The 13,868-nt window shown below is 40.4% G+C and overlaps 1 protein-coding gene across 2 annotated transcripts in view; it reads right to left on the bottom strand.

Moving 5' to 3' along the window:
- Window positions 1-13,868, bottom strand: part of carmil2 (capping protein regulator and myosin 1 linker 2) — a 61,098-nt gene that overhangs the window by 10,310 nt on the left and 36,920 nt on the right. For both annotated transcript variants that reach the window (XM_056387941.1, XM_056387940.1), the window contains exons 32-33: window positions 4,938-5,041; window positions 331-1,231 (exon numbers count right to left, since the gene is read on the bottom strand). In XM_056387941.1, the coding sequence (XP_056243916.1) occupies window positions 331-1,231; window positions 4,938-5,041 (1,005 nt within the window). The remainder of the gene's footprint in view (window positions 1-330; window positions 1,232-4,937; window positions 5,042-13,868) is intronic.

The raw sequence follows: 13,868 nt of genomic DNA, 5'->3' as shown, positions 1-13,868 counted from the left end.
CCCCCCAAACTGATCTCACATGTCAAATCAGACTAAAGTCTCTGGCAGGTGAATGGAAAGTGAGGGGATCGGTGGAAATATATGATATTCTGAATTTGCCATGAAAACAGGTAAACATGGAAGAAGTGTTGAGTTTGCATTAACAGCAAAGGGCATCAATAACAAATTAGGATAAGACGGCAGGGAGAGGTCTCACTAACATACAGTGAAAAATACTTATTAAACAGGGGGGATAGAAATAATACAAGCCTGTTTATGAAGCCTGATTGTATTTAAGAATTCTCTTTGTATGTGTGTGACTGTGTGTGTTCAGTGTGGTGTCAGACTGACCTTACTGTGTGTGTTCTCCTTGTCTTCAGGCTCCAGGCCGGTCAGCAGTATGAGACTCTGGCTCTTGCCCTCCCTCAGTGACCTTTTGGTCACATTCAGTCTCCTCTCGCCATATGGAGTCCCTCCCAACTTCATCTCCTTCATCAGCACGCCACTCCTCTCCTGCTCAGTTAGGGGGGAAGTGACCACTGGACTGGGGGTGCGACCTGGCAATGCTGGAACTGCCCCTTCCTCCAGGTTGGAAAGCGTAGCAGTAATGGAGTCAGGGCTTGTGGTGATGGTGGGGCAAGAGGGTGCGGTCTCACTGCGGGGTGTTGTCGTGGTTAATGTATTTGCAGGTGCCATCGCTTCCCTTGCATCGCCTGCAAGATGGTCGTTGGTGGCAACGGTTCCTTCTGTGGTGGCGGCATCATTAGAAACGTTAGCATCCTCCACTGACCTTGCCCCTCTCTCCTTCTCTCTTTCCTTGTCCCTCTCCCTCTCTCTCTCCCTTTCTTTGGCCTCACGGAGGGGTCGAATAAGGTCTGCAATGGAGGTCCTTTTGACCTTCACCCCCTCTCCTCCTCCTCCCTCTCCCCCTCCTGCCTTGGTGGCTCGGCCGGCTCGAGCCCTCTTGAAGGCAAAGAAGTCGCCAAACTTTTTCTTGATGTTTTTGGTTGGAAGTGTGGTGGAGGGGGTGACAGAAGAAGGAGTGGGGGAAGTGGAGGATGTAGAGAGGAGTGGAACATCAGTGGATGTAAAGGATGTGTCAGTAGATGGGACAGTGGGAGAGGTGACAGTGGTGGTGGTGGAGGAAGTGATATTCTCAGACGAAGAGGAAAATGGGGTTGAGGCAGAGGGGGTGGAGCTTGACTCTGAGGGAGTGGCTTGGGCAGGGTTTGACTCCTCCCATCGGCCTTTTCTGCAGCAGGGAGACAGCAGAAAGAGCAACAGACAAGAAGACACTCAGTACTACAGCTACTGCTACAGGACTCAAGACACATGCTAAGTTCAGGTACACGATGAGAAAGTCATGCAAACAGCACACAGAGTGCAGACATCTCTCACTGGTTACTGCTGTTTGCTCCACTAGAGGCCCAGCGTGGTGATGTTGGTCAGTTGGTCAGTTGGTCATTTGGTCAGTCTGTCAGTGAATCAATCTGCTCATCACTTTGCTCCGGAGCAAGATATCTGGATGATTACTGGCCAGATTACCATAAAATTTGGTCTGGATGTTGACTGTCCCCTGATTATTTTGATTACCCCCTGACAGTTCCTGTAGCGCCGCTGTCAGGTCAAAGTTTCTGCGAAAACTACCTCAAAAACGAATGTCTTGGGTCACCCAGAATCCCGCCTGCAGTTCCACTACAAGGCAGAAGTGTAAACTCTGCCTACATGGCATCTCCCAGGCTTTCAACTGACCAACTCTTTGGATTTCAGTGATTCATAAATGCAGTGACCTGCACAGGCGTTCCAACACCCTGTCTACAGCAGACATATCAGCCATGTTGTCTGAACCAAAGCACCTGAAATGGTTCTGGCATGTGATGCAATTTTGGCCCAAAGTCCAAAGGGATAAGGTTTCTCTATCCATGAACAGAACAATATGCTTCCTTCGTAACCACAGCTGCTGCCTGCACTGGTTGGTGCTACAGGACCATGTATTGGGCTGAGAATTGCTTTTGCTTCATGGCTGGTGTAGACAAGGGGTGAAAATGAAAATGTAAAATGGATGTCAACAGCAGCAGATACGATTCTCTCCATACTATATTCAGGGTCTGACATGGAAGATTTAATTTGAGTCTAGGTCAGGTCAACCTGCATTAATGACCATGAGAGATGTGACCTCTGTGTGCTGCAGACAGGAGGTGTGTTTGCTTTGAAGCTACAAAACCAAAGGGAAAGGAGGGGTGTGTGTTGCCATGTTTGGATTCTGTTCTAGTGTGGCAGCATGGGAAACATCTCAGTGATGGCCAAGCATGCCTTGCATCATGCATGTGTTGTTTTCTGTAAGTAACTGATGCCTAGTATTTGTCTGCTGCCCACTTACTCCAAGCTTAAAAGAACAGATGTACAGATAGGTGAAAACTAAAAGGAAACCCTTTCATAAAGTGTGTTAGTAAGGTGCCGTTCCTCCACAAGTTTCCAGAAATGTCAGGCATCTGAAACATGCAGGGATTCAAAGGCCTGGCATTGTTCTCATGATTGGCTGTTTCATAGGTTAAAGGCAGACAGAACAGCTGTTGAACAGCTGCACAAAGTGGACACATGAGGAACAGCCAACACATCTGACATCAGACACTGTCTTTGAACAGAGACTATCTCTCCCAGTATATAACAACTTCTAATCATGTGATCGCAGTCACACTTAGGTTATGCAACTGTGCATTATGTTAAATTCTCTGATGAAGAACATGAGATGTAGTTAAAAGCCCTGGAAAAAGCTAGTAAAGGACCATTTGACTTAAGATTATTTTGTCATACATCAAGCTAACTGCTTTTAGCTGCTGCTAATGCAGCTTTCGCGGTGACTGAAAATAACATCGGAACATCGGCCCTAATATCTGGCTACACAAATACAAACATCTTAAACATTTGTTCGTTGAACTGAAACAGTAAACTGAGGCAGGTCAGACAGGGAATGTGTGTTTATGTGGTGTTACCACCACAAAACACTATGAAAACATTCACCATGCAGTCCACACAAACAGCTACAAGACTGGCATCACACACACGTCTATAACATAAAAACACACTCTTGTTTAAGACGTTATCATCAGTTATCAGGAGAGATTTAGCTTTTGCTTTCTTGAAAATGCAATGCAATTTTTAACAGTAGTAACTCTCTATTCACTCAGCTGTTACAGTGAATAAACTTTATTCAAAATCATTAAGAACAAGACAAAAAGCAACTCATCATCATATTGGAAGTTGGTGGAAATGTTCATGATCAGGGATCAGAGTTCTCAGTGTATTACTCCTGTCATGTATGTAGATATGAAGATGGCAGTATACTAGAAATGAAATCATGAAATTGATTTGTTTCTGTTTTGTTCTGTTTGCATGTGTTTTCTTAAGTTGCAGTGTGTTGACCTCTCAGGGCCACCGTAGGATTCAGCTTACTGTTATTATTCATGTCTATACACTACAAAGTTATGGTTATCACCTAATAATAACAATCTATTCTTCCTGAGACTGGTCAGCAGAAATATTACATATTATCATATCTATATTTTGTATCATTATGTATTGCTGACTGAGTTATAATAAACCTGCACTTGCTTGCAGTCTTACCAGCACTGTAGCAGTTACCAGAAATACATCACATCGGTAACCACTTGTATAAGGACAGACTCGGCTACACTGCGACAAGCAAATGTAAAGGTCTAACTGCAACAGTTCATCTCTGATTCCACCGTGGACACAGGTGATGTTATGTCTGTAGCAAATTAACATTAACTGGAAGGAGACTGTGTTATTTATACAGTATCAGGGAACAACCTCATGGAAAGCAATACTTATAATACTCAGCTCTGCAGAATTGACACTTTTGGAATAAGTCCACTCAGCCCAACTGATCGAGAGCCGAGAGGCAGGACTCTCAGTGAGGGACTCGCGTTTTGTCTCCAAGGGACAGATGCATAAAATCTGCAACTAAAACTGTGTGTTCACACAGACAGATATATACATACGTACTTTCATCAGCTGCATGTTCACATGCTTCTGTTTTATAAACCTACACCACTGTGGAACTGCAGCCTCATTTCTGCTCCCACAGTCACCCATGTTCCCACACAGAAATGTAATATATGAAATATACTGTATGTCCCTATATCAAGAGTGATGTTGCCATATACTGTATGTCTCTTATAAGGAGATACATTATTATCATATACATCCTCTGGAAATATGAAAATCTAAGTTAATAAAATATATGAAATGCCCATAGTACAATTTGTACATATATTTAAAATGTCTATGATGATTTTTTATATGATATAACATATTTGTTAAGGATATATATTTATTCATTTATATATGTCTACAATATAAGCATACATACATAAACATTGTCACTGCTCAGTCTCTGTTGAAAAATACCAGGTGATATGTACGAAATGGCCCATGCATGTTCTTTGAGGCCCCGAGGTGGCTGCTCCAGCCTGCCTGCCTTGATCAGACCTCTGTCAGTGTTTTACATCAAATCAGTTTGGTGTGAGAGTAGACCAGCAATTACATCCAAAGTCTAACATTGAAATATAAGATTCTGCAGCTGTAGAGCCCATTGCTCACTTAACAAAGGAACTGAGTTTAACCCTCACATTTACGTCCAAGCTGGCTTCATTACCCACCACTGTCAATCACTATTTGACACAGGTGAGCAGAGGAAGAGATCAATACTGTCAGTCAATCATGTCTTTCATTCAATATTAAAATCAAATTGATATCAATATTAAATTAATTTCAAGACCTGTAGATATTAGAGATTTAATTCCCAGTATACTGCTTGCTGAAGTGGATACTTGGGAATAAGAATGAGAGCAAGTGTGTGTGTGTGTGTGTGTGTGTGTGTGTGTGTGTGTGTGTGTGTGTGCGCGCGTGTGCGTGTGCGTGTTAATTCAACTCACAGTGCATAGTCAGGTAGGATTTTCTTAGTGAAGAACTCCTCTACTCCTTCGTCCACTCTGCCCATCCCCTCACTGGCCTCATTCTCTACTTTTGATACTGGCTCCTGTAACACAAACACACAATATAACACACAGTATGTACAGAGGATCAACACATGTGTCTTTATCATATCACATTTATATTTGACGATATAAAACATTTTGGTTTTACTCTCTGGCAATGTCCTCACACAGTAGATGATGTTATTCTGTTTTAAGGCTCCTTAACAACTTATTGTATTAAGTTCATAACAACTTTGCTGTTTGAGGGTTAAGACTGAGGGTAAAGGGCTAAGGAATGCATCATGTTAATGAAAGAACCCCACAGGGATAGTGAAACATGTTTACGTGTGTGTGCCCACATTTAGTAACATTAGTGGCATTTCATGTAATGCATAAATAGAAATAATATGTAACATTTATATTTCATTCAAACACAACTCTTCACCCCACACAGCTCATTTGCATTTTTCATCATCAGTGGAAATGTGGATTAAAAGCAGTCTGTTAAGTTTTGAAATGGACCTCAAGCTCAAGCTGCTGTGGACTAAGCAATAAGCAGCTCCAGTTCAGGACAGTTGTCATGTGTAAGCATTATTCTAACTGGGTCAAGCCCAGTCTGCAGAAACTCATTCATATTAGCTTACTGGAGCTGTAGTTGTGTGGATATGAAGCTTTCTGCTCAGCGTTTACATGTAGAAAATGTCACTTTTTACTGTTTAATATCATGGAAGCCTTAATTCTTCCACGTCACAGCACTGAAAAATAATTATTAGGTTTTTATTTCAATGTTCTGACTGAGATAAAGTGGGTACCATATAGAACAAATTAAATTAGCCACTATGTTGCAAATCAAGTAACGGTTTTAGTCACTTTTCAATGAAAAAATTTCAAATATTTGTTTGTTCAAACAAAATAATTTACTGCTTCTCCTCTCATGTGACAGTGTACTGGGCCTTTGGGTTCAACTGATCTGATGTGACTGTAGGGCCAGCAGTGACTGACAGATAGATAGATAGATAGATAGATAGATAGATAGATAGATAGATAGATAGATAGATAAATAGATAGATAGAGTAGATAGACAAATGAACTACTTTATTACATTTCAATGCAACGTGCTACATATATCTGCAGATTCATGTATTGTTGTTCATCGCTTTTTCAGAAGATGCTTTAGCTGCAGGTTTACAGTATAGTTATGTCTCTGCCAACAAGTTAGCTAATGCTAATGTTACTGGGTCTTGGAGGTTAATCAGTCCATAATCTCATTGAAAATTAGACAAGAACCAACGACCAAACAACTGAGATAAACCTGGACCGTGGATGTAACATGAACATTACTTTCATGTTAGAGTTCTGCAGGAATGAGTCCTAAAACCTGGAAATGAGTTGTATGTTAGCACCTCAGGTGCCCTCGTTCCTGAAGTCTCTTTTTTCAATGGGATTTTGGTTACATGACTGAAATAAGGTCTGTGGTTGACACAACCTCAAGATATTTTCACGTTTTATCCTACGACATAAAATACGCCAGTAAATACTCCAGTCCTAATTTCTTTAAGCCTTTACATCTCTTAAAGTTTTGACATGTTTTACACAAAATCCTCTGCTATGATTCATATTTAGTTGAACATGGTTTTCACACATAAAAACTGAAGCTCGCTTCCTCTTACTTCCTGATTGAGAAATGTGGATCAGGACTTGAGCCCCGCCCACCACCTGCTGTCTCCAGGTGGACAGGTGAAAGAGCAGAGAGTATCAAGATGGTTAGAGGAGGAAACATCAGAGAGACTCAGCCACATGTTTGAGCCTCAGTCAGACCCAGACTCAGATGAGGAGTCTGAGACCAGAACCAGAGACTAGCAGACGGATCAGAACGGTTAGCGCAGTTAGCATCTTTTATTTGTTAATGTTGTTTGTTAGCTTGTAACTGGCAGTGGCTGACACAGTGTTAGTGCTTGTGCTAATGCTAATGCTAACTCTCTCTCTCTCTGTACTGACAAGGTTTCAGGTTTATTTAGCCCCGCCCCCCGTCCCCACAAGTTGACAGGATTGGTTCCTTAGGTTTGTGATGTATGAAACCCTGGCTGTCTGAATCTGTTTTTATGAGACTGTCATTGGTTCACTGCAGTTCAAGGTGGAAACACTCAGTCATGGTGTTGTTGTTTATTATATAAAAACATCTTATGGATGTTAACAAGGTTAAACACTGGATTTTCGATCTACTCACCAGGCCTCCTTTCTCTAGATGTTCTCAAAAGGATGTATTATGTTAGCTGCTCATGCTTCAGCTGCTCATCTCTAGTAGTATTTTAGTCAACAGGTGAGTGAATCTGCTTGTGCTTTCATGTTAGGTGAGTTCAAACAGCAGAGTAATGACAATTGGATTTACTGAGGAGAGTAAATGTGTTGCTTTACCACAGAGCAGAGTCACATGACACTGTGTCAACCTTTAAAAAAAGAAACAGGTAAACAGTGTCTTTCCCTCTAACTTCACCATCAATGAGAACAACACTTCTATGCACATCAGTGGGTGGCCCTGTGGCTTAGGATCAGGATCGGGTCAGGTGCCAGCCATGTAACTGCAATGTCACCAATTCAAGTCGAGCTGGGAACTTTCTTGCATTTCATTCCCTATGTCTCCTTCTCATTTCCTGTCGTCTCTCTGTTGTCAGAGTCAAAAACATATTAAGGTCGCTAACACCAATACGCAAATGTAATATATGTACATGTATTGAATTTCCATATATGACATATAATTACATATAAAATAAAAGCACATGTGTAAAAAATTGAAACCTATTATAAATTGAAATCATTTCATAAACTGACATATATGTCCAGCCCATAAAAAAATATCTATGTTTATGTACATATGCTTATATTTTAGACATGTTACATAAATATATATTCATCCCAAAGCCTGTCAGTATATGTTGATATTATTTTACAGGTCCAAAAGTCTGAGACCATTTTCCCAGAATGTGAGGATAGACATGTTTAGAATTAATAAGAAAATCATATATAAGCATATAGACTTTTTTATGTATATTGTTTCAGAAAAAACAATGTAAATATTTACTATATAAATATTTTAATATAATCAAATAAAATGCTTGGAATAATACATGAAAGCTCCAAAGTCATTTCAATGGGACATTTATTTTCCTGTTGGTGAATGCAGTATTTGTCTCCATATTTCACCTCCTCTATCTCTTTTTATCATCCAATGAAAATAATGTGCCTCTCTTTCAATTTCTGCCACCTCCTTTACAGCCACCTGTCTCCATGTGCTACATGCCAACATGGCACTCTGTCACACAATTGTTGGCATGGAGTAACATACACTTGATACCATGGGGCAACTGAGCCGTCTCCACACCCACACACCCATATTGACGATGTGGACAGTCATATTAAATAGGTCGATATATAAAGCAACACCTACACATTAGAGCAGCTGCATACTGTAAGTCATGACCTGCTTTGTTGACTTTAATCTATGTCCATCAAACTTTGACATCTTGTCAAATGTTTTTACTGTTTTTTACTGCAACAAATGTTGATGCAGTTAAATTGGCATCTATGGCTCTGCACTGTACTGCTCTCTGCTTAACCAGCAAGCAGGGGAGCAAGCGCTAACACCTCCCATGGCTGCACAGGCCTGATTGACCAGAGCAGGTGGAGGTTAAGCCTTACCAGGGAGCAGATGGGCTGCAGAAGCTGGTGATGCAGGAAACTGTGTAAGATGAAGTCCTTACAACAAACTATTTTGTTATGAAAATGATTGCAACCTACTGACTTCTACACCTTATTTTTCAGGATCTATTTCAGCACCATTTCCTACCACCCCCTCCTCCTCCTCAGACTTTTATGTAATTTTTGGACACCTGGGGGCCCATCAACATCAAAAAGCCCGGTTTGAATTAACATTCATTTTCACTTCAGGCTCACGTTGTTCCATTAACACAATCTAGCCGAGCCAAGTCAACGTTAACTCAGACCAGGCTTGAATAAACTTCATTAAGCGCGCACACGGACTCTACAAGCAGCGCAGAACAATCACCTGTCGAAAAGAAGATGTTGTCACACAAAGATGGGAAAACAAGAGCAGCGGAGCAAACCTGCATTAGGGTCGCCACCTGACCTGTATAATACGTGAATAATGTAATATCAAGTAAAACCAAACCAGTTATATCTACAGGTGAAGTGGAGAAGTTTATCAATGAGCAGTTACTGACGAGCTCTGTGTGCTGTAAGAAAAAAACAGGTATGCTCACCTTCTTCAGATAAAGTCAGTAGTACAGTGCTCCTATAGCTCACCTGGCAGAACGTATGTCATCACTTTACTCATAACTGCAGTCTTCCATGTCATTCTCTCTATTATAGCGATACGAGCGCAAAAAGACACTTGATGGAACTGTCTTTTGGGTTTCTGTTTCTGACCACTGGAAAATTCATTGAAACACAGCTAAATTAAGCTTGACAGTTAGCAGGTTAGTTCAGCAGTATCAGTTACCATGGTTACTGAGCAGGGAATCCTATACGCCACAGAAATGGAACAGAAACTCTGACTTATATTAACGAGACTTAACAATATAAAACAAGATTTTCCTTTATCTGCCTCGATGGAATAGCCCTGTCCTACCACACCTGTCCACGAGATGACCTCACAGTTTCCAGCCTCTGTGAATCACCTGACTGCCCCTGTAATCAGGGACGTCCCTAATGGCTGCTGCTCATTTGCTTATAGTCCTTTAGTAGACAGTACAGTGGAAGGTTTTCTCATATGTTTGCCAGATCCTCCTATGCTGCCTTGTGTTCTCACCATCTGTTACCTTGCCCACCCTGTTTCCTTGTTCTGGATCCTGTTAGCCTGCCTGCCCCTTATTCTGAAATACTGAAATCAATCTTATTGTCATTAAAATCGTTATGTGTTGTTCTGTGATTGATGTGCATAGTGACAGCCGATAGGTTCGCAAATGATTTCCATGTCTTGCCTGAACTGATGTCACTCTTTTGCAATAAGGAATTTAAATTGGAATTCCTCCAAGTGTCCATGGGTAGACTGGGAGAGGGAGATTGATCTCCAGTCCACCACAGTGATAATGGAGACTGTCCTTGCACTTATATAGTTTAACTAACTATGAGAGGAAACCCGCTGGAACATGAGTAGGAAAAAATTCTACAGATCTAAACTGCAAGCAGGAATAATGTTGTCTATAATAGATATACTTGGGTTATTCTTCAGGACATACATACAACATAATTGTCTTGAAATTGTGTCATTGTGGAACAGTGTTCTACATGGCACTGTGAATGTTTTATGCAGAACCATTTGAGCATGATGCTATAGAGAACCTTTGTAAAAGGGTTGCTTTTAGCAACACAAGAATTTCTGCTAACGTTCGCGCCTAAAGAAATCTACACAAATCCCTTTTTACTAACAGGAGTTAATTATACTGGGCTTACTTTTTTACTTATTTTCCTAAAATGATTATTGTTTTATGCATACAGTATGTCAAAACCCCTAACCTAGCATAAACACATTTGTATCTGCCTTCTTTTGGTGCTCTATGTTATTTGCTGTGTAGTTGGATGTGCTGCCTTTTCATCAGAGAGGAGGACATTTCATCTCCTTCAAGTCTGGTGAAAAATATGATGACAGACACGGTTCTGTATTCCCTTTTAATTTGGCAATAGACCTCATTGATCAGTTTCTTGTGGATGTGGCTCTTATTGGAGTTCACAGAGGCAATAGCTAAGAATGATCCCATATCTATATTTATAATTTGACATTTCGCTTACTGCTCGATGGAAATGGTTGTTACTAGACCACTACTGCACTAGTTTCAACACTGACTTCATCCGGTCTATCTGCAGCTCATGATAAAACTCATACCGTAACATCTTTAGGGAAGGATGTTTTTCATTGTCTTCCAAAATTTCTCTTGCGTTTTCTGATCTCTCTGGTTAAGTTTAGGCAACAGTGTAATGTTTAAAGTGTAATGTTAACCAAAAGTGTCCCATTCAGTGGTTTGGCGAAATGATTTTAACTGTAAAATAATCTGATCTATGGAAAAAAGGGACACACCATCCAGTCACAGTGAGGCTACATGTTCTCTGTACATCCAGGATGTAAAGATCAGAGCAGAAAATAACCCACCATTAACAAATCCAGGTAAATAGAGAAAAACAAACACAGAAAATAGAGAAAGTACTGACAGCTGCTGATTGTGAAGACAGACAGGATGGTCATCTAAGGTATCTGAAATGCATCATTTACATAAAACCCTTCATTAAGTGGTAATTGGTACATGTCTGTGTATTGTTTTTCAGCAGCAGCTGAAGCTTGATGCAGTTTTAAATATCCTCCATCATATGGATCACACTTTCTATCTTGCTGTAATGTTATTTACAGGCAGGTTTCAGATTTAACTTTAGAAAATATGATACTGCAGCTGTCAGTTCATCATTCTAAACATTATTATACACATGCATGCATTTATTACTAGGGGTGGGGGATAGCCCCAACTTTCTGAAAATACATATCCCTGTGCATGTTTCTAACAAGCCTTGAAAATGTTCAAAAAAGCGCAGACAAGTGTTGAGAAACACTAAATTAAATTAAGTTTGAGGGCCTGTTTGTTGTATTAAGCCCATTGTTAATACATGAGTGTTTTTCTTTGATAAGTACACTTTTTAAATCGGAAATGGCTGGCTGGTCTTCTGCTGGAACTGCCCCTGTTTTTACTTGTGAATTAAAAACAGACATCTAGCATTGCGCTTGTTTTGGCCAACAGAGGGGGCTGGTTACTAGTTATAGCAGCTTCAGAGGAGAAACTAAAACCATCAAAATAGAGTTATCCAATCAGATTTTCTTTTCTTTTTTATTGTCTCTAGGCAAACAACAGGATAGCTGGTTCACTCATTGTGGAGTTAAAAACTGGGCAGTAAACTAACAAAAACAAATATACCCAAAGCCTCCCAGCCAGAACTTGAAAAAATTGTTTTTATGTTGTAAAAAGTGTAGAAGAAGAAGAAGTTGCCCGACACTCTGTAATGGACTTCATGTGACAATATTCACAACTAGACATGAAAAGGTATAGAAATTTATTGTCATGATTATAGCGACCAAAAAGATCACAGTTATCGGTATTATCACGGTGTTGGTAAAAAGCAATGAAAATATTCAAAAGGTAATAAAACATAAAACACAACCTGAAATCATTTCACCAAGTAACTGCTTGCATTTAACCATTAAAATAATATCATGTTCAACACATCTATCAGCATCGGCACACTCAGTAATTTTTTCCCCTGTTGTGACGTCTTTCAGACACAGACACTGTAGACACACCTGTCACCTGTCAGGCACGGTGCTGTTAAACCAGAAACATGCTCGGGGAAGACAGCGAACTGTAGCCCCTTTTTAAAAACACACAATCACCGACCGAAGTATCTAACACGGAGGCTTAGCAGCTACAGCTCACGCTTTCTTTCCTGCATCTGTGGTCATGTCACATCGCTCCAAACAGGAAGGCAAACTCGTCTGATAGTGTAAAAGGAGTCAATCGCGTTTAGTCGCGTTTAAAAAAACTAACTCAGGGACAGTGCTGTCACTGCCTTCCGCCAGGTTTTGAGCGACACATAACACACCCATGTTGCTCTCTGCGCATGTGTTGCCTGTTTCTAGTTGACACCGTACAGAACCTAACGTGGGTCAAGTTAACCACAGTAATTAACCACAGTAATCGGCTATTGTTATAATTAAAATCTAAACTCTTGATAATTGAAATTTAAACTGTAATACTAATCGCCTGGCATTTCTACCGTGATATAACATGAAACATTTCATTTCATTTCTATTCACAGCCTTTTATGAAAAATGCTTTTGATTCGTTGACTCTGTGGACCCTTACGAACTAAAGGAATATGAATAATTGAGGAATGGATAGACAATAGAACTTCAAGACTGCACCAAAGGTAGGGAGTCATCATTTTATCAGTCGCCTTCACCATAGTTTATTACAGTACATCAGTTAGCATGGTCAAAATACATGAAATGGGTCTGTCCCCCTTTTTAATTTCATCAGTAAAAACATTTTATAATATTTTGACCGCCGGACTGGAAATGTCCCCGGTTTTCATGTCACATATCTGGTCAACTTACTCTTAAATCAAACTAGCTTGCTAAAAGGCTAATGCAAGCTTCTCCTCTCAATTAAAATAAATGAAGCAATAATTCTAGCAGGTCAATTGGAAAACATCAACTGTTGCTTTCCACTGACACCAATAACCAGACATCCTTACTGAATAAATCATTTACTGTTCGTCTGCTATTGGAGAACACTTCCATATGTCTAACCGCTGAGGACCAACACTGATCAGAACCCAATCAGAGTGCATATCCTCCAGTGATGTCTGATATAAAATACAATGTGTGATTGTTTCTGAAAAATACCACCAGCTCACAGTCACACCCACAAAACAGCAAATATCTGTATCTTTCAAATAGAGAACTCACACACAATTTACACACAGAAGGTCAACGTGGATGAGGAGAAATCCTCTTTTTTCCACTTACACAGTGACAGCACAGATCCCCCACATTAATATGAAAACATGAATAATTGAGTTAGTTAAAGCATTCCAAGGAGAGAGAGAGAGAGAGAGAGAGAGAGAGAGAGAGAGAGAGAAATTCAGCACTGGGAACAACCAAGGGAACACCACTCCCAAAATGCATGTGCCTATTCTCACACACACACACACACACACACACACTGTGCACGTCTACATGGAGCAAGAGAATGCAAAGAAAAAGATGGCTACCATTACAACTACAGCATCATAGAAATCATAAGCAAGAGAGCAATGAGAGAGAGAGAGAGA

Source organism: Seriola aureovittata, chromosome 10 (assembly GCF_021018895.1).
Source record: "Seriola aureovittata isolate HTS-2021-v1 ecotype China chromosome 10, ASM2101889v1, whole genome shotgun sequence".
Lineage (NCBI taxonomy): Eukaryota > Metazoa > Chordata > Actinopteri > Carangiformes > Carangidae > Seriola > Seriola aureovittata.
This window is presented reverse-complemented; position numbering and strand designations above follow the sequence as displayed.